At 57.4% G+C, this 20879-nt stretch overlaps 2 protein-coding genes across 3 annotated transcripts; one reads left to right on the top strand and one right to left on the bottom strand.

Annotated features, from left to right (window-relative positions):
- The first annotated feature begins 326 nt into the window (after positions 1-326).
- Positions 327-18777, top strand: BCKDHA (branched chain keto acid dehydrogenase E1 subunit alpha). 2 transcript variants are annotated; one of them, XM_059045353.2, is made up of 9 exons: positions 327-463; positions 8213-8392; positions 8496-8582; positions 12303-12411; positions 14504-14665; positions 16338-16544; positions 16667-16808; positions 17031-17202; positions 18265-18777. In XM_059045353.2, the coding sequence occupies exons 1-9, from the start codon at positions 356-358 to the stop codon at positions 18433-18435; spliced, it is 1338 nt and encodes a 445-aa protein (XP_058901336.1). In that variant the 5' UTR covers positions 327-355; the 3' UTR covers positions 18436-18777. The 2 variants fall into 2 exon arrangements, with proteins under 2 accessions (XP_058901336.1, XP_066874782.1); XM_067018681.1 differs by lacking the exon at positions 14504-14665.
- A 560-nt stretch (positions 18778-19337) lies between these two features.
- Positions 19338-20576, bottom strand: B3GNT8 (UDP-GlcNAc:betaGal beta-1,3-N-acetylglucosaminyltransferase 8). Its single transcript, XM_059045357.2, has one exon. The coding sequence runs from the start codon at positions 20553-20555 to the stop codon at positions 19362-19364; it is 1194 nt and encodes a 397-aa protein (XP_058901340.1). The 5' UTR covers positions 20556-20576; the 3' UTR covers positions 19338-19361.
- Positions 20577-20879: the final 303 nt, after the last annotated feature.

Raw genomic sequence — 20879 nt, 5'->3', positions numbered from 1 at the left:
ACAATTTGGTCCCTCCCACTCCTGCCTCGAAAGTCCGGGAAAGCCATTGGACAGAAGAGAGGAGAGGGAAGGCCTTGACACGTCCTGCCCGAGGTCCCCGGGCCCTGAAACCCTGAGGCTCTGGGCAGGTTGCCCTCTTCTTTGCCTGTTACAGGAACAACGGCGATGAGGCGGTCACAGTAATTTTGGGGAAGCTAGATTGTTTTATCCACCTACATATGTGTCCTAGAGACCGCAGGACTAGTAGTAGGTGGTTTCTTGTCAGGGTGATGCTGACATTTGCGTCAGGCTTATGAAGGGGCAGCCCCAAGCTCGCCGAGGAGAGGGGCGGATCGGCGAGGGATTTTTAGTCAAGATGGCGGTGGCGGCTGCCGCGGCGAGCGTTTGGGGGTCAAGTCGAGGCTTGCGCCGGGTTGGCCTCCTGCTCCTGCGGCGGCCAGGGGCTCGTGGGCTGGCTAGATCAGTGAGTACCTGGGACACCGGGGAGTTTTCTCCAAGGAGGTATAGGGATGTTTATGCTGTCTTCAGAGTGGGGGAGGGGGTCCCTGTAGGGAGTGGAGGAAGAGCTGTTACAGAAGGGACAAGGGCTGGGAGAACCACTTGGAGAGGACACCCAGGGGAAGAACTTCCAGTTCCTTAGGAGGAGAAAAGCCAGGCAGCTCCTTTGTAACCCTGACGGAGAGAGACAACTTGGAGAGAGCCAGATAGTTTATTAGTTGCCGCCCTTCCCCAGGGGAGGCCGCTTGGAGGACACGGGTGTGTGGGGGGAGGTGTGACCTTTTCTCTCAGAGGTTGAAGAAAATTGCCTTTGTAAGGGACAGACTTTCTTCTTGGTAAAGACTACCCCCCTTTCAAGGAGGAGAAAAGAGAGATCAGGTATCCCATCAGGGGCTTTTATGGTGCCCTTTTCTCCAACTCTGACTTTAAAATGAATTGCGTAAAAAAGTCGTTTGATTCTGTGACCCCTGATGGAATGCCTTGTTGGTTTTGGTGACTGTACAGAGAAGATGATCAATAAATATTTGTTGAATTAATGAGGGAGTGGGAGCGGGGGCGGGGGGAGAGAGGTCCAGACAGAGCACTTAGACCACATTTCTTAGAAACACTTGAGAAATGCCTTGTTTCTTGTCAAAAGTGTTAGGTTGATGTTGCTAATTGCCAGTTCATACAACAGAAATCTAATTAGCAGCCACTATTTAGGAGAGAGGCCAGAGGCTGAGAAAAGCTGTGAACTAAGATTTTGCATATAAGAGAGTCGTGGTTAAGAAGATGGGCTCAGATGTGGCGCCATGTCCCTCATCTGCCAGTTTCCAGCTCTGTAGCTTTGGGCAAGGCACTGCTCCTCTCTGGACCTAATTTCCCGCTCTTTAAAATGCTAACAACGGCCACATCGTAGGGTTGTGTAAGTTAAATGTGTAAAGTGCTAAGAACTGGACCTGGTGTATGACGAGTGCAATCGGAATGTTGGCCACTGTTGAAAGTGAGAGTGGAGGGAAGGGACAGAAACTGGCCTCGGAGATGGGGGAGAAGAAAGGAGGTGACCTTGGGAGGGTCTGGATTGGTGAGGGCCTTGGCGGGAAATCTTGTAAAAATCTTGTGGGGTTGGGCCTGACCATCTCATGCCCAAACCATTGGGAAGGGAAGATGGAATCTGTGGGAAGAAGCTCTAGCTAGGGAGAGAAACGGGGGCAAGAAGATGGGCTGGGAGTGAGGTATGGGGACACCTAGGAAGGGAGTTGAAGCAGGTAACTTGCGAAGGGCTGCTGGAGCAAGATGGAGGTGGGAGATTCCCTGCCTTTGGGCTGTTCTCGGTCAGTTATTTTTTTGGAGTAGATTCTCCACAGCTGAGCTCCCTAGAGCCCATAGGTTGGGCCTGCGCGGTGGGGGTGGGCTGGACTGGGACTGGAGTAGCGAAGGGTCATTCATGACTGATTAAATCTGCTTCCTTCCCGGCTCAGTCTCCTTGCTGCCCTTCCCATGTACTTCTCCACCTTTTTTTTTTTGGCGGGTTGGATTGGCGGGAGCAGGAGGTCTTTCAGAGTCCCTACGTTTTGCGTATGTATTTTTAGAGTCCCTGTTTTTTCTTCTCCACTTTTAAGTATTTCACTTGTTTTTTTCTTAAGATTTAAAAAGGAAAAAAAATTTTTTTTGAGGGGAGGCAAGGAATAGTAGCATTTAGTCAAAGATTTTGAGCCTGATCTGGTCAATAGAACTTTTTGTGATGATAGGAGTGTTCTATATCTGTGTTGTCCAGTACAGTAGCCACTAGCCACACGTGGCTACTGAGCACCTGAAATGTGGCTTAGCGTGACAGAGGAATTGAAGTTCTCATTTAATGTTTTAAAATAAATTTACTTATTTATTTATGGCTGCGCTGGGCTTTTTCTAATTGCTTGGAGCGGGGGCTGCTCTTTATCGCAGTGCACGGGCTTCTCATTGCGGTGGCTTCTCTTGTTGCGGAGCAGGGCTCTAGGCACGCGGGCTTCAGTAGTTGTGGCTCGTGGGCTCAGTAGTTGTGACACGCAGGCTCTAGAGCACAGGCTCAGTAGTTGTGGTGCATGGGCTTAGTTGCTCCACAGCATGTGGGATCTTCCCGGACCAGGGCTCGAACCCATGTCCCCTGCATTGGCAGGAGGATTCTCAACCACTGCGCCACCAGGCAAGTCCTTGGCTAGTGTCTTAATGAAGCACTTTATCATTTATAGTGCCAACTGACACCATTATTGTATTTAATACTGCCATACTGCAAGGTATGTACTGGTAGTTTTCTTCTATTACAGGGGAGGAGACTGAAGCTCAGAGAGGTGAGGTGTGAACTTGGAGCTCCAGACTCCAAAGCCTAGTCTCTTTCCACAGTACCAGGCTGCCAGGAGGAGAAGGGCTAGGGCTTGGGTTTAGCTCTTGCAACATCCTGCTTAGTCTAGACATGGTGTGTATCATCAGCCTCTGCCTGGGGCTGGTGGGAAGAGCCAACCTCAGCCCCCATCATGCCCTCCCTTCACTGCCCCTTCAGCCCCACTGGCCATTTTCCCCTTTCCTTGGATGAGCTCCTCCCACCCGGAGGCCTTTGTAGGGATATGGTCCTTCAGGTGTCAGGCTGAGAGTTCACTTCCTCAGAGAAGCTTTCCTGACCCCATGACCGGTCTCAATGTGTAAAACAGGGACAATAGCAGTACCTCCCTCAGAGAGATACGGTGAGGGGTTAAAGGAAACAGTTCTTAGGAAGCACTTGCACATATATCCACGTGCTCAGTAAGGGCTCAAGAAATGGGGGCTGCTGTTTTCCCCCAGGAACAGTGAATATGTTGTGGCCTTGACTGATGCAGGGAAAGGATGCTTCCCATCTTCAGTGGCTGGGGGAGCTTAGTGCTGCTAAAGCCCCTGGGTCCCTGAGGCCAGAGAAAGCCTGAGCCATCTCCACACATCCCTGGCCTCCCCAACCGGATCCCCCTGGAAGGGGAGGCTGCTCATTAGGTCACTGACATTCCTGAGCTGGAAGTAAAGCCAAGGTCAGCTTTGCACTCTTTGAGGCAGAGCGCCTCAGACTCCAGAGAGAGAGCAGGCTCGGCTGGCCTCAGCTGTCCTAGCTTCAGAGGACTCGGTTAATTGGCACCATCCACACAGCCTTCCCTGGCTGGACCCTGCTCTTCTCTCCAGCTTCCCTGTAGTGGGCAGGCTGCCTGGCTTCATATGCTGACATCACTGCTCATATCTCCCTGGGTCATGGCCAAGTCACCTAACCCCTCTGAGCGTCGGGGCCACCTGTCCACCTGTGTGGTACGGAGGTGTGGTCATGGCGACTGCTTCACCTGGGTGCCCTGCAAGTTCGGTGAGACACAGCCACCATACAGCAGGTGCCTGGTGTGGCGCCGAGGCACGTAGTTAACTGCTGTGGTTAACGTGCTACAGCCAGGTGGTCTCCAGGGTGCCAGGATCTCTCTTGCTTCAGAGCCTCTGTCCTTCCCAAGGACTGACGTGTTCTCCCCCCAGCCTTTGCCTGGCTCACCCCTGCTCGTCCCTCAGGCCTCGGCTTCGCTCCCCCTTCTCCAGGAAGCTTTTCCTCCTGCTGCATGTGATGCAGCTAGTGAAAGCCTTTCTCCTCGAGCTACGGCAGGTGCTTTATACCCGCCTCACCACCAGCCAGTGAAATAGAAACTCTTATTTCCACAAGGGGACGCGGGTTCAGGGAGACAGTCTCCTACCCAGGGTGACGTGGCTGGAAAGGGACAGAGCCAGTATTCAAACACAGGCCACTTGGCTCTCCAGCCCTCATCCTACCCTGCCTGTGTGTTAACTAACCTCTCTGCCATCCTGCCTCCTCTGATATCGCCCCTCCTGACTATAACTTGTGTGTTCAGTGTCTGTCATCCGTCTCTCCCCTTTGTGCCCAGCCCTCAGTTCAGGGCCTGACTTGGAGCAAATGTTCAATGATTACTTGTTTGACCACTGTGGTCATCAAGTACACTTGTTAGCTAGTCATATTTATCGTTTGTTATGTGTCAGGCACTGGGCTGAGCACTGTACACACAGGGGCTCTTTAAATCCTCAGGACCGGGCTTCCCTGGCACAATTACTGAGCCTGCACTCTAGAGCCCGCGAGCCACAACTACTGAGCCCTCATGGCACAACTACTGAAGCCTGTGTGTCTAGAGCCCATGCTCCGCAGCAAGAGAAGCCACCACAACGAGAAGCCTGTGCACTGCAACAAGTGGCCCCCGTTGGCCGCAACTAGAGAAAGCCCGCGGGCAGCAATGAAATAAATAAATAAATAAATAAACAAATGCAGCCAAAAGTAAATAAATTAAATAATTTTTTTTAAAAAGACAAGCACTGTAAAAAAAAAAAAATCAGGACCATCTGTGAGATAGATGCTCACACCCCCCTTGGTTTACACATGAGGAAACTGAAGCTCCGGGAGCTGTAATTACACTCCGAAGGCAGCAATCAGCTCCCAGTCCCTGCCGTTAACTGTGGCCCCGTAGGGAGTGGCTCGAGGAGGGGCCACCCCAGTACCTGTGGGGCAGACCTTGGCTTTCCAGAACAGGTGTCTGTGTCCTGTGTGGTAGGAGAGAGCATAGCTTCAAGGCTTTGTGTAAATCTGTGCAGCTTCTGCCATTGTAGGTCACTGCCACCAGGACAAACCCACTCCCCCACTAAAAACAAGGAAAAATGGGTGGAGACATATACTTCCTCTGCAGGCATTTTACCACCCACTCCCATTATGGAGCACTTCCTCCGGTCCAGGCACTGTGCCGAGCCCTTTGGTAGTTCAAGGAATCAACACAGTAACCGTGGGGTAGGTACCACCTTCATCTCTACAGGCCCAGGAAGAGGGGGCACAGCCAAAGCCCAACTCCAGGGTACAGGGGGCATCAAGGTACCCTGACTGTAGCTCTCCAGCCTCTGGAGGCAGACAGTCCTGCCCTGACACCAGGGTTTGTTTAGAGCCCCGTGACCCTGTCCTCCTGGCCCCTGGCCTCCCGTCCTAGAGCCCCTCCCCAGATGGCGTCTCCCCTGTGTCTCAGTCTCTCTCTGGAGTGTCCGCTGGGGCCTCGGTCTGGAATTACAATGCAGTCTTGAGATGCAGTCAGCCCTTCTCCCCAACTCCTCCTTTCCCCATCTCCCCAGGGTGCCAATCAAGTTCCTTTTTCCCATTTCCTGACCCTAGATTTTGGTCTTTTTCCTCTTTTACCAGTTTTTGAGCATGCAACATGTCCCGTGCCTTTGCTGAACCCTTTGTGTGCCTTAGGAACTTTTTGCAGCAGCCCTCTGCAGCCTTTTTGCAGATAAGGAGATTTAGAGACATGGTGTTTGGCAGAGGGCTGTGCAGTGAGCTGAGAAATTGGAACCCAGGTCAGTCTGATTCTAAGCCAGTGAGCTTAACCGCTCATTCATCCGTTCGGTCAGTAATTGCCTGTTGAAGTGTGTGCTCTGTAAACCGATGTGGGCATGCTTCTTGCCTCCCCGGAGCTTGTGATGTGTGTGGGAGATACACGTGAGAGGAATGGATCCTCTAGATGAAGGGTCCGGCCGCGGGAGCGCTCAGAAGGCTGAAGCATGGTCTGCAAGAGTTGGGCCGCCACGGAGCTGTCGTCAGGCCTGGACCCGCCCTGCCATTGGGAGTATAATTTCCTTTATATCCTCACAATCACAAATGCAAGTAAATGCACACGTTCACATTCCCCTGCTGGAACCTGGAACGGCCTCTTTGCTGCAATTAAGGGAGGGAGGGCGGGGAACACATTTGAGCACCCATGTGTGAGATCCAGCTCATGACAAGCCCAGACATTCTTCTTTAGCGCCTATTGGAAGTAAAGCCTCAGTTACTGAGCTGGGAGGAACCTGGCGACCGGTGGAAAGTAAAGATGCAGATGTGTGCAAAGTGGGCTAGCAGTGGCAGCTGGGGTTTGGGGCCTGGGTTTAGGGGTCTGGATGTCAGCCCTGCCCAAGTTTGAAGCCCAGTCCTGACTTATTTGTTTTAGCACTGGGGCCTGGTGCAGGGAGGTTATATTACCTCCCTGAACCTGGGTTTCCTCATCTGAAGGGAAGCAGTACATACTCTCTGCCTCACGGATGTGCTCTGAGGACTCAGTGAGGGTTCTGCGTGCGGACCTCAGCCTGGTACCCGGCAAAGGCTTTATATGTTGCAATGCTGAGACTACTTCAAGGCATTCTAGCTCAAGTGCTGAGAAATGGAATTGGTTCCCCTCCTGGTGCACATGTAGGCTTCTCCCGGACTTTCCCCAACAGGCCTCCTCTCAGCCGGGGCGGGGTGTGTGTGTCATGCTTCCCACGGGACTCCTTCCCAGTTCCACAAGGGACATGCCATTGCTCACTTTTTGGCTTTTGCGTGTCTTGTTACCCCAGCTTCAAATGCTCTTTACCTGACTCCTAAATATCCTTCAGGTCCCAGCTCTCATATCACTTCCTCAGGGGAACCTTACCCTCTTTCCAGTCTGCTCTCACCCCATGGCTTCTCCTGGGAGAATACGCATCACCCTCATCTGCTCGGCGTTACTTGTTGAGGCTCTGTTTTCCTTGCTGGGCGGCAGGGACAGGTGTCTTGCCTCTCTTAGGTCCCCAGAACCCAGCACAGGCCATGGAACGAAGCAGGTGCTCAAATATTTGTTGAATGAGTCAGTCTGGGCTCCTGAACTGGAGTGGAGAGGGTGGTAAAGTGTGTGGAGCAGTTTGCCAGGTGATGGGGAAAGAGGCCTTCTAGTACAGAGAAGAGAGCAAGAGGTGTGGTGGTAGAAACGATAATCAGCATCTTTTTGAGCCTTTACTATATGTACAAGTACTCTGTTCGCCGTTTTTTTGCTTTTTTTTTTGCGGTACGTGGACCTCTCACTGCTGAGGCCTCTCCTGCTGCAGAGCACAGGCTCTAGACACGCAGGCTCAGCGGCCATGGCTCACTGGCCCAGCTGCTGTGCGGCATGTGGGATCCTCCCGGACTGGGGCACGAGCCCGTGTCCCCTGCATCGGCAGGCGGACCCCCAACCACTGCGCCACCAGGGAAGCCCCTGCTCGCTGTTTTATACACGTGATTTTGTTTGAGCCGCACAATGTTTCCATGAGGTGTTCTCCGTTTTACAGGTTGAGAAAGGGGAGACTTGAAGAGGGGAAGTCCCGTTCCCATGGTCACTCAGCAAGGGATTTGAACTTGGCAGGCTGACTCTTAAGGGCTCACAGACATAAGCTCTAAGCTGAGTGGCCTCCTTGTGGGTAGAGGGGTCAGTAAAGAGCCCTTCTGGCTGACTGGAGGTCGCTGTGCAGGGGCGTTTGTGTGTCTGTGGTAGCCGTGGGAGATGGAGAGGACGGGGTAGCGGCGGTCAGCCCTGGGGAGGCCTTGATTGCCAGGGTGAGGAGTTTGGGCCCCTGATAATAATAGCTAATGGTTCTTGAGCTGCCTGCCACTTTATTAGATTATTTAACCTTTACAGCAACCCTGTGTGATAGATATTATGATTTTTCACCCCAATTTTACAGCTGAGGAGCTGAGACACAAAGCAATTGTAGGAACTTGCCCAATGTGTGACACATTGGGAAGGTGGCGGAGCAGGGATTCAGACCCTGTGCATCAGGCCGCAGAGTCCACCGCAGCTGTGGTGGCTTAATCACCAGGCCATGCTGCCTGCCGCTGCAGGGTTGAGCCTGCAGAACCTCTGCAGCTCCTGACATGGGTGTCTCCTCCCCCGCCTTATCTCCCCAGCATTCCCAGAGGCAGCAACAGCACTTCTCGTCCCTGGATGACAAGCCCCAGTTCCCAGGGGCCTCAGCGGAGTTTATAGACAAGCTAGAGTTCATCCAGCCCAATGTCATCTCTGGGATCCCCATCTACCGCGTCATGGACCGGCAGGGCCAGATCATCAACCCCAGCGAGGATCCCCACGTGAGAGGCCGCTTCCCCCCCGACCCCATGCCTCCATGCCCAGGCCCCTTGCCCTCCCCTCTGGTCCCCGCTGGCCCACATCTGTCTGTGCCTCCATCTGCAGCTGCCCCAGGAGAAGGTGCTCAAGTTCTACAAGACCATGACGCTGCTCAACACCATGGACCGCATCCTCTATGAGTCCCAGAGACAGGTGCGTGGGGACGGGCTAGGGAGAGGGGCACGGGGTTCTCCGAGGTCCCCCTGCCTGTGTTTGGGCCAAAAGACAGCTCCCAAGGAGGAGGGAGTGCAATGGAGATCCTTGTCTTGAGGTCCTTAGAGTTCTTGGGGTTCTGCTGGGGCTCTGGAGGAAGAGGGTGGGGCGGTCCTGCCCAAGGGCAGAAGGGTGGACCAGATCACGGGAAGCCTACTGTACACTGGGCCAGGGGCTTAGCTGTGCTGGGAGAGGGCAGGCAGGAGAAGACTGGACTGCCCTTCCTCTCAGGCACTCACAGTCCTGAGAAACAGGGTGGTTCTCGGTGCTTCCGGGAGTGCCCGCGTCTGGTGTGATGCGGTGGGACGCTCAGCAGTGTTATAGCATCAGCCAGCAGAGACCCAGTCAGAGCGGTGTCAGCAAAGAGGGAATTGGTTGACTCGACTAACTGCAAGTCCATAAGGCCCTGTTTCAGGCACAGCTGGACCCAGGGGGCTCAAAACATGCTTTCAGACCTGTTTCTCTTTCTTAATATCTTTTCTACTCTCCTTTGCCTTGGCTTCCTTCATTCTCAAGCTGCAGTGGTCTCTGGAAGCTCCAGATTCATGGAGAGGTGGCAGAGGAAGGGTTCAGGGTACGGGCTCTGGAGCAAGACTGCAGTTCGAGTCCACATTCTGTTACTCTCTAGCTTTGTGGCCCTGGGAAAGTTGCTTAGCCTTTCAGTGCTTCAGTTTTCTCGTCTCTAGCTACTTTATGGGGTTGCTGTGAGGATTGATGGTGGCCTACGTAATGGCCTTAGGAACAGTGAAACTGGCATTTGTCATGGATACCAGTCTTGTAATTATTATCCTTTCTGTTTAGCAGTGGAAAGAGAATATCTGGTCCCTAATGTTCCAGCAAAAGGCCCAGAGCTGATGCTTATTGGCCAGGCTTTGGTCACGGACCCCTCCTTGAGCCAGCCCATGTGATTGAGCGGCCAAGCCGGGGCCGTGTGCCCATCCCCAGGAACCAAGGGCGCAGAGGCCTGGAGTCTGTCCCTCCCGGGCTGCGGAGACTGAGAGCAGGCGCATGGGGTTCCTGTGAGGAAAGTGGGAAGAATGCTGGGCGGGCTCGTCCTCAGGAGTGGGGATGGGCTTGGGAATCTGCACTTGTACCAGGCCCCCAGGTGACCCCACTGGGACCCCCCTGTGGGCTGAAAGCACAAGGCCCACTGAGGACAGTTCCGAGCAGGTCAGGCGGGCAACCAGCTCCCTGGCTCTCTTGCTCACAGGAGCACTGTGTGTGGGTTCTCCACCCTGCCCAGAATCCCTTGGCTCCTACCGTCCACAGGATCAAGACCTGCCCTTCCTGTCCACCCTGTCTCCCATTCACTGTGGCCTAGGCCATCTGCTCCCCTCTGCACGGCCTCAGTGCTGGGCCACCCCTCCCACCCTCTCTCACATGCCAGGGCTCCTTCCTGACCCCAGGGTTGGCTAGGCAGATGGGGGCTTTGGAACCTGACGGACGTGGGTCCAGTCACAAATGTGACTTCAGGCAGGTGATTTTTCTTGTCTTTGCCTCGGTTTCTTTAGTGTATTAAAACATAGAAATAACAAGAGAACCCACCTCACCCCACCCGACCAGGTGGGGGTGGGAATTCTGTGAGACCTGGCATGTAAAGCCCCTTGCCCGTTGGCTGACACAGGGAACCCTCAGTAAGATCAGCTCAGCCATCAGATTTCAGCCTTCCTTAGCTAGGGGTATCCCAGCAGCCCCCCATCCCAACAGAAATAAAAAGCAATAGTTTAAACAGATTAATAGGTTTTTTCTCTTCCATGAAAGAAATGTGAAAATAGGTGGTCGGGCTGGTATGGTGGCACCACAGTGTCATTGGATACCCAGCACTGGCCTCCAGCCTCCAAGGCCCCTCATGAACCAAATGGCTGCTGGAGCCCCCTCCATCATGTCTCGTTCCAGGCAGGAGGTAGAAGGAAGGTGGAAGGTCAAACATGGCACCGCCCAGATATCTCCCCACACCCACATTTATAGAACTTTCCAGGCAGTCCCACCAAAAAACATCACACGTTTCATCGGTCACTCCCAGCTGCAAGGGAGACTGAGAAAGTAGTCTTTTAGACCGGGCAGGTGCTGTCTGTGTTGGAATGAGATCTGTTAGCAAAGAAGAGGGATCTGATACCGGGTAGGCGACCAGGGGCCTCTGCCACTAGCCCAGGTCCTGTTTCCTCAGGGGGCCCCCTCTCAGGCTCCTCCCCACACCAACCTCGGCAGCCCTGCCAGGCCCTCAGCACCCGGCATCCTCCCCACTCATTGCTTTCAGTTGGCTTCCCCACTTGGAAGAAAGTGGTGTTCATCTGGTTCCCCCACTGCGACAGGAGGCCCCTGCGGAACACATGGGGCCTGGGCACAGGGCGTCCTGCAGCTGCTGACCCGGTTGGCTCCATTTTTACCTTACATACAGTCCTGCTTACCTCTGTCTCTGTGCCAGGGCTCCCGGATCTCCAGCCAGACTTCACCTCTTAGCCCCCGATCTGCTTGGCTTCTCACCCTGGGTGTCCCTCACCAAATTCAGCCCGTCCAGACTTGACCTCAGCACCTTCCTCCCGGACCTGTTCCTTTTCCGCCCTTAGGCCATTTCTCAGTGAGGGTACCGCCGTCCACCCGTTTGCCCAAACTGGAGACCTACTGGCATTCCCTGTCCCCTGCCGCCCCCTCACTACCACTTCCCCCTCATTCACTCTGCCCTTAGGTGTTTAGTTAGAAATCCATTCTGCTGCTCAGCATCACCATCAGGGACCCAGACTTCCTTTCTGCTTCACCACCATGGGCGACTTGCCTTTCGCCCTGTGCTTCTTGCCTCATGCTCACAAGATGGCAGCCGCGGGTCCAGGCTTCATGGCTGTGTGCAAACCTGGAGGGAAGGGGTGGCAGCAGCTGCAGTGACCTCTTTTATCAAGAAAGCCAAAGCAGACTTCCGCTTAATTCTCTGGCTAGAACTTGTGTCCTGTGGCCACTTCTGACTGTAAGGGAGGCTGGGAACATATTCTTCCAGGCTCCGGGATTAGGGGCCTCAGGAGAAGGGGGTTGCCCTGGGCACCGGTGTAGCAAACCAGCGGGGGCCGCCGCTCCCTGCACTGCTCGCTCCTTCTCAAGACTCCGCCACCACCGCCAGGCCAGGCCGCGCCCCCTCCCACCTGGCTCTTGGCACTCATTCCTGTCTCCTCCATCCCTTCCCCCGAGGTAGCCTGAGAGACATTTTTAAAACATCTCTCCCCTGAGGACTGTTGGCGGGTTTCCGTAGTCCTCAGGGTAAAGTCCGGATACATTATTCCCTGCGCTGCCCTGCCTCTCCCTCCTGTCGTTCTCCACCCCTCCCACTTTATGTCCCAGCCCTTCTGACCTCATGGCCTTTCTTGTTATCTCTGCCTGGAAACCTCCACCCTCCCTACCTTTGCTCGGGGCGTGGGCCTTGCTCCTTGATGCCCCTCCACAGGGGCCGGGTACCCCTTCAGCCCCCATCGCGCAGCCCCATCGCCCTGGCTCTAACCAACCTGGCGGTTCCTCTGTGAGGACAGGAACGCCCGCGCGGCCTGGCCCAGAGCCGGCCTTCAGGAAGCATCTGTGGAATCACAGAGTAATCAGAAGTTGGTCAGTGTTTGGAAGTTTCTCTGTCATTGCCCCGTCTAACTGAACCTGGCCCTCTGGGCCCTCCTCCACCCCCAGGGCCGGATATCCTTCTACATGACCAACTATGGTGAGGAGGGGACGCACGTGGGGAGTGCAGCAGCCCTGGACAACACGGACCTGGTGTTTGGCCAGTACCGGGAGGCAGGTACGTCTGCCCGTGGCCTGGCCCTGTGGAGCAGGTGCCAGGGACCTCGGTCTGTGGTCCCCATCGAGACAGGTCAGGCCCAGTCCCTCCTGCTATGAAGGCGAGGCCCACATTAGTTACCAGTGTGCTCTTCTGGGAGCGGCACCTTGCCAGGGAGGCCTAAGGGTGCTTCCCCTCCACGGAGGCCTGGCAGTATCGTAGTTAAGGGCCTGTGCTCCTGACCATTCCATGCCCTGCTGGTGACCAGTTGTTCGATTTTGGGCAAGTCACTTCCGTCCTCTGAGCCTGAGTTTTCTCATCTTTGAAATAGAGAGTATGATGGGATGGCAACCCCTTGCTCTGTGGGGCTGCTGGGAGCCTGCAGCGAGGTCAGGCCGAGCTGGCCTCTTCCCAGGTGCCATATCCTTCACGCAGCCGCAGCCGAAGCAGATGGGCGGGCATGTTCCAGCCTGGGAGCGGCTAACTTCTGAGTGAATGAGGGAGAGGATGGAAGGAGCAATGACTAGGGATGAAGAAAACGGATGAGTGTTAAGGAGAGACTGGGGGTGCAGGAGTGAGCCCGGGGAGCCGAGGGTGGGCTTCCAGAGCAGTTGTTGGTACGGGGCCCGGCAGGGGAGCCAGACCTGACCCTTCCTCTCAGGTGCTGCACGATCTTGGGCAGGTTGCTTAACTGCTCCTTGCCTCAGTTTCCTCATCTGAGGTGGGAGACGGTGAACCCTCCCAAGACGGTTGTTGAGGGATTTCACAGGGCAGATGACATAAAGCCCTCAGCACAGGGCCTGGCATGGGGTAAGCATTCGGAGTCGGGGGCGATGTCGTGACCAAGGCCTCTCACCCGGGGACAGCTCTTCAGTGGGGAGATGTGGCCTGGCCAGGCAGGCTGCCTAGAGCGCTCCCTGGACCAGCGCAGCCTTCCAGTCTGCTCTCAGACTATCCACTGTTTGAGCTGCACCAGACCTCCCCACCCCACATGCTCCAGGGGAACAGATGCCCTGTGATACTGTCCGTGGTTCCGCATCATTAGATTTGCCTGGGCATTGGGCCACAAGCCAGGCCCCTGCCATGTTTGCTAAGTGCTTCCCACTGTTTCTGTTGAGGGGATCTCTCTGGGGAGGGCTCCAAGCAGGGCCTGGAGCGAGGGTCCTGGAGTTAGGGGCCACTGCTGGGCTCCGCACACAGGGGCTGTTTGGGCCCCGGCTGCCTCTGCAGGAGTGAGCCGTCCTGCACCAAGGGTCATGGAAGGCCCTGCATCCAGGCAGTTTCCGAGGGCGCCTGTGCGGGGCAAGGAGGAAAGGCAAGCCCCTCTTGTCCCAGTCCTGACTGGGCAGCTACTCCCCGTGTGACTCTGTGTCTCCTGTGAAGTGGGGAGAACAAGGGCACTGAGAACGGTAGCGCTCACTGAGCTGTCCTCAGTGCTGGAGACCCTGGAGCCTGTGTCGGTTCCCCTCGCAGCAGAGTGGAGGCCCCTGCCCACCTCCCACTGGAGCGGCTGCAAGGAACCCCCGCGAGCCCCACCAGCTGTGCGAGCCAGCGGGTGCGAAGCTCGGGTCAGAGAGCTGCGGCCTTGTGGCGCCTTTGATGACGAGGTGGGCGTCTGCCGGGGTTTTGTTTGAAGAAAGGATTTTACTGCAATGAGCAGGTTTGAATATTTCCTTTCTAGTCCACAGGTCGTGAGCACGGCCCATACTTTTTTTTTGGTTCATATGATGATTTTTTTTTTTAAGTAGATGAATTAGTGGAAACTCTTAAAAATCAGGTAGCTTCCCTTCCTCTCCCCTAGCGCCACCCCCCCTCCAAAAAAAAAGGCAAGCTGGATTGCTCCTTTTGAAAAACTGGACCATCTGGCCTCCCTGGGCAGAGGTTAGTTGGTTTGAACAGCAGCCTCCGTCTTGAGGCAGGCCTGTGCTTTCTGCTCTGCCCGCCTGCTTCCTGCACCCGCCTGGTCCCTATAAGCATCCAAACGCGCCTTCTCTGCTGTAGCACAGTCAGCGGAACAGGTCCCGGGCAGGAAGGGCCTGGCCCAGGGGCCCTCACAGGGTTGGCTTGTCCCGCACACCACCCACCACAGTAACCCTGCCTTCTCCTGCACCAGGTGTGCTCATGTACCGGAACTACCCCCTGGAACTGTTCATGGCCCAGTGCTACGGCAACGTGAGCGACCTGGGCAAGGGGCGCCAGATGCCTGTCCACTATGGCTGCAGGGAGCGCCATTTCGTCACCATCTCCTCTCCACTGGCCACGCAGATCCCTCAGGGTGAGGATGCACGGCCGGCCCCGGCCCGCACACACAGTCTAACGTCGTTACCCTGCTCAGGCCCGAGCCTCCTCCGTCCCTTCCCGGGGCTTCCTGGTGGCGCCACGGGCCTAGCGCTGGTCTGGGCTCTAGACTTACAAGACCCCTCTTGTCTGGGACCCTCGTAGGAGGGCTCTAGTGGCGTCTTCGCCCCATTCGGCAGGTTTGAGCAGGCACAGTCCCACTCTCAGTGTCCCACGCTTGTGCCCACGCTGTGTCCATTCACCGGCACGGCCAGCTGCGTGGGACTGAGCGTGTGCCAGCTTCCTTACTAAAGGTCACCCAGCAGGTAGCGAGAAGAGTAGACACTCAGATCGTGGACCATGTGGCTCCAGAGCCTGGGTTCTCCACCCCGGCCCTGCCCTGCCTCTGTCCCGAGTGACTCCCCTAAAGCTTACTCCGCAAGCCCACGGTGCTTAGGGCAGTTGGTGTGGCTCCTGTTAAAGGTGACTGCTTGTGAAGCAGACCTGCCAGGGGGAGGGCTGCGGCCACGCAGTGCAAAAACAGGGATGTGGACAGCCCCCGCCCCCCGCCCTGTAGAGCCTGCACTCAGGCAAGGCTCAGTCTGCTCCAGGGCAGACACGTGAACTGATGTGTACAGGGCTGAGAGGGCCTGGCATGTCAGAGGGCCCTGGGCACGTTCGCCCGGTGTGTTCTATTTGGGAACAGGAGTGGTTTGTGTCTGAGGTGGGAGGCGGACGGGGCAGCTTTCTGGGAGGAGGTAGCATTTTCACTGATTTCCATTTCGTAGGCTTTCCATAAGGTGGGGCCTGGCCCTCATCTTCCTTTCGGGTGACCGGTTAAGTCACTCATTTGGCCAGTGTACGGAGTCCATGCTGTGTGCTGGGTGCCATTCTAGGTGCATTGAACAGAGGCAGCAAAAACCTTAGCCTTCCTGGTGCTGACACTGGTAGGAGAGACGGATAATAAACAGGATGCAGTAACACATGGAGTATGTGTCAGGGGTGATGAGGCCCACAGGGAAAAGTAAAGCTGAGAGGGAGCAGTTCTTGATGGGGGGAGGTGGGGACAGGTGTCACCAGGTGAGAGTACAGACCAGAAGGAGGTGAGGGAGGGAGCCACTCGGGATCTGGAGGCGGGTGCCTGCTCGATGATGTGTCTGCGCTGCCAGGAGGAGCCAGTGGGGCAGGTGTGGAGGGAGGGGTACACACAGGTGGGGTCTCAGGCTGTGGAGTTTTGAAAGACACTTTGACCCAGAGTGGACCTGAGCTGGGGGAGGGGAGGAGTCCACTGCAGAACCATGTGCCCGGCTTGGGCTCGGCTGCTGCCCTGAGGGTAACAGCTTGGGTGGGAGGAGGCTGCTTGGGCCAGAGGTGGGGCTGGGACAACCAGGGGGAGGTTAAGCAGTGGGGAGAAGGGGTCAGATTCTGGCTCCGTTTTGAAGGTCCAGTAGGCATGGCGTGACAGAAAGTCAGGAGTCAAAGATGCTGAAGTTTGTGGCCTGAGCAGTTGTGGGGATGGAGCTGCCATCAGCTGAGGGGAGGAGACTGTGGGCGGGGCAGCTTCTGGGGGAGGGGGAGGCTCTGGCAACAGCTAGCCTGAGGGGTTGGGGTGTGAGGGTGTGGATTGGGGGGGTATGAGTGCAGGGAGCCGCCTGTCTCTGCTCCTGCAGCGGTGGGGGCAGCCTACGCGGCCAAGCGGGCCAATGCCAACGGGGCCGTCATCTGTTACTTCGGAGAGGGCGCGGCCAGCGAGGGGGACGCCCACGCCGGCTTCAACTTCGCCGCCACCCTCGAGTGCCCCATCATCTTCTTCTGCCGGAACAACGGCTATGCCATCTCCACACCCACCTCCGAGCAGTACCGCGGGGACGGCATCGGTACGGGCCCTGGTGGCTGCTCCCCGCCCTGCCTGCGCCCGCTCCTTCCTCCCCTCTCTCCCCACTCCCTGCTCCTGTCTCACCTGAGCCCTGGGGCCTGACCTGCCTCCCTGTCCCTGCAGCGGCTCGAGGCCCCGGATACGGCATCCTGTCCATCCGCGTGGACGGCAATGATGTGTTTGCTGTATACAACGCCACCAAGGAGGCCCGGCGGCGGGCCGTGGCGGAGAACCAGCCCTTCCTCATTGAGGCCATGACCTACAGGTGCCTGCCGCCCCCCATTGGCCCCCAGCCTCGACCGCTGCTGTCCTCAGCATCTCCCCCACATTGATCACCGTCCCCGCGGTACGACCCCCACTGCCCTGTACCGTGTAGCCCCTTCTGGCCTTTATTCCATTTCCCCCCTTCTCCCCTAGTCCACCCCTTCCTTCCTGACCTTCACCGGAGGGGCGCCAGCCTGACCCTGGGTCCCCCTCCCGCTGGTAGGATCGGGCACCACAGCACCAGTGACGACAGCTCGGCCTACCGCTCAGTGGACGAGGTCAATTACTGGGACAAGCAGGACCACCCCATCTCCCGGCTGAGGCACCACCTGCAGAGCTGCGGCTGGTGGGACGACGAGCAGGAGAAGGCCTGGAGGAAGCAGTCCCGCAGGAAGGTGAGGAAGGGCCACCCCTGCTGGGGGCCACCCCAGGGGTCGTGTTCCGGGGTGGTGTGTCACGGAGACCCCCGGAAGGATGGGGAGGCTGCGGGTTGGGGGCCACGGAATTGGCCGTCTCGGGGATATTAACCCTGGTGATGCCTCCAGCGTCATGATGCCAGGACACGTGCACCTCAGCCGTGTTCTGCCCTCAGCTCCTTCGCCTCTGAAGAGGGATACTGGGGTACCCACCTCAGAAGCTTGTCTGAGGGTTTGCATCTGATCCAGATGGGGTGTAAGTGTCCGCCAGGGTCTGTGCACCGGCCTCCTCGGCCCTGGCCATCGACACCAGAAGCACCGCGGCCCAGTGGGCAGGGCAGACCCTGGTGTCGGGCAGCACATGCTTCCTGGCTCCGCCCCGACCGCGTCATCGTGGGCAGGTCCCTTCGCTTCTCTGTGCCTCCGTTTCCTCACCTCTGAGCTGCCTGCTTCTTGGGCTGCCGAGAGGCTGAGTCGATTCCGTACTCTTAGTATAGTGCCTGGTTCTGCTAAGGATGGAGATGCTGGGATTTGGAACGTCAGTTGTCACCACTATTTTTTTTCTTTTTTATTTATTAAATTTATTATTTTTGGCTGCGCTGGGTCTCCGTTGCTGCGTGCGGTCTTTCTCTAGTTGCAGCGAGCGGGGCCTAGTCTTCGTTGTGGTGCGTGGGCTTCTCATTGCGGTGGCTTCTCTTTGTCGTGGAGCACGGGCTCTACGCGCGCGGGCTTCAGTAGTTGTGGTGCGCGGGCTGTAGAGCACAGGCTCAGTCAGTAGTCGTGGCGCACGGGCTTTGTTGTTCCGCAGTGTGTGGGATCTTCCCAGACCAGGGCTCGAACCCGTGTCCCCCGCATTGGCAGGCGGATTCTTAACCACTGCGTCACCAGGGAAGCCTGTCACCACTATTACGATGGTTATTTCCATTGTCCACGTGGGAGCTCGAGGCTCAGGGGGCTTAACCCCTCGCCAAGATCCCACAGGTAGGAAGCAGGTTCCTGGGTGAGAGGTCGGCTGCCTGCCCACTGCCGCTTGTCCCCCAGGTGATGGAGGCCTTTGAGCAGGCCGAGCGGAAGCTGAAGCCCAGTCCCAGCCTTCTCTTCTCAGATGTGTATCAGGAGATGCCTGCCCAGCTCCGCAAGCAGCAGGAGTCTTTGGCCCGTCACCTCCAGACCTACGGGGAACACTACCCCTTGGATCACTTCGAGAAGTGAGGTTACTTGCCCCATCCCCACCTACCTCAACTCTGCCTCTGAGGGGCAGAGGTGACGGGCAGGATGCTACCCCCTTCTCCTGACAGCTCCCTCCAGCATACTTGGCAGTACAGGGCAATACTGCTCCTCCAGGCTGTTACATTGGTGGGGCCTTGGTCAGCCCCTTCTTCGCCTTTAGTTACAGGGTCTTCTCCCAGGGGCTGGGCAAGGGCACCTCCAGGACTGGAAGCCCCTCAGGGCTCGGGGTGGACGTGGCAGGTCAGCCTGTGGAACTTTGACTCAGAGTGAGAGGTGGTCAGCAGGTAGTGAATAAACTGTGTCTCTGCATTTGGCTCCATGCTACCTGTGGTTTCCGTTTCCTGGAGTTTGGGATGTGGGAGAAGAGGCCAGCATGACTGGTTTGGGACCACCCCTGCTTCTCCAGTTGAGATAAATAAGGCCAAGGCTGTTGAGCTATCTTCTTTCTCCAGAAACTTTTGCAAGCTGGAAGGTCAGCTTCAGCAAACAGGATGGGGGTGGGGTCCTCCAGAGATGGCCTCTTGTCTCCTATAGAGCGGGTCAAAGGGTCAAAGCTGGTGTCCAGCAAGGTGACCAGGATGCCATCGGAGCCGGCCTTGCCCAGTAAGAGTGGAGAGAGTGTCTGGTGTGAAGGTCAGGGTGCAGCTGAGCTTTGCTCTGTAAACTACCTCAAGGCCCTGTAGACAGAGACGACGACTCCAGGCCTCAGAGTGGGGAGTGCGTATTTTTCAAAAACTGAGAGACAGAGACAGTCTGTCGCCTCTTGGGGAGGCCCAGGGAGGGCTCAGGCAGCCTCCATTCCAGGACCTCCTTCCTCGCACCGAGGCCTAGAAAGAGAGGCTGAGCAAGGGGCTGGTGCCAAGGCCCAGGCCAGGTCTGCCCTCCCCGCCTGTCCGCACCTCCAAGTCTCAGCACTGGAGCTGAGGGTCCCGCAGCTGTTTCCAGAGCCGGATGCTGTCCTGGGGGCCGAGGGGCCGCACCAGCAGCAGGTCACGGAAAGCACAGGGGTCAGCAGTGCGGTCTGCCGGCCAGGCCGTGAGGAAGCCTTTGTGGGTCCTGGGGGCCAGGCCCAGGGCTTGGAAGCACAGGCCGGTGTAGACATCGTCGAAGGGGAAGGGGGCCACGCGGGCCGCTGCCCGCAGCAGCCAGGGTGCCAAGCGGCCCGCGATGATGTAGCCGCCCCCACTTGCATAGGCTGGGTAGCCGCCTTCAAAGAAGGACCCAGGCACGTAGAAGGGTCCTCCAGGCTTCCGGAGGGGCTTGGCCTGTGTGAAGACCTCACCCAGGTAGAGGCCACGGGCTGCGCTGGGCGGCAGGGCCCGCAGGTGGTCCAGAAGGGCGGGGGTGTGCACGAAGGCGTCACCCTGGGCTTGCAGGATGAAGCTCACGCTGGGGCAGTGGCGGCCCAGCCAGGCTAGCAGCAGCAGGTCCTTCAGCGTCTGGTTGAAGGGGACGTCAAGGAAGTCCCAGAGCAGCAGGTCGCTGTAGCGGCGGCTCTCCCAGGCCACCAAGGAGCCTAGGTCAGGCCTCCCCTTGCTCGCCGGGGACCCCAGCAGGAAGAGCAGCCGGACCCCGGGAACCGGCCTGCCCCACGTCTCCCTCACGGCCTGTCGTTCTGCAAAGCGCCCTGGTTCTGACTTGACGGCCAACAGCAGGTAGGGGACATCAGCATCCTCGCAGCCGGCCACCTGGCCACCACCACCCCTGGGCAGCCACCGTGGGAAGCTCCGGCAGGCTGCCGACAGCAGGAAGTGGCGGAGGTCCTCGGGGTAGGAGGCGAAGTCGGGGATCTCTGCCGCAGCGGCAGCCCCCCAAGCGCGGCAGCCCCCCGCTTCAGTGCTGTCCCCACCGGGCAGGGTCCCCAGCCGCCACTGCTGCTGGTTCCAGTAAGCCGAGGGCAGCGGATCAGTCTGGCCCAGACGGGCCGAGAGGTTAGCCGGCAGGGTGGGCTCGGGGCTGGCTGGCGTGGGGCCTGGTGGGGAGCTGCGGGGTCCCGGGTAGGCCTTACCCAGCCGGGGCTCGGACGTCCACTCGATGTACACTTTGAGGCCCAGGAGTGTGAGCAGTGCTGACAGGCAGAGAAGGCACTTGGGGCAGCGCATGGCCCGGCCCAGGAAAGGGCGGCTGTGGGAGCTGCAGAAGAGCCACAGAGGCCTTTTGGGTGCAGGGACGGCCCCCGGTCCCCGCCAAGCCCTCTAAGCCTTCTCGTGGTCTCAGATCCTAAACCAGCCCCCACCAACGACCCTGGCTTTCCTGTCTTCCGGGACCTACGAATCCCTGTCCCGCTCTCATCCCAGCACCCTGTTCTCTCCACTCAGCCCAGCTCCTACTTTCGTAGAAACCCGGGAGGTTACCTATTCCCCATCCGCACCCCAGAGACCAGGGGCTCCGCCATTCCAACCTCCCTCTCCCCCCAGTTCATCCCC

This window comes from Kogia breviceps, chromosome 18 (genome assembly GCF_026419965.1).
Source record: "Kogia breviceps isolate mKogBre1 chromosome 18, mKogBre1 haplotype 1, whole genome shotgun sequence".
NCBI classification, from domain to species: Eukaryota; Metazoa; Chordata; class Mammalia; order Artiodactyla; family Physeteridae; genus Kogia; species Kogia breviceps.
Note: the sequence above shows the minus strand (reverse complement) of the source record. Positions and strands in the feature narration are given on the sequence as shown.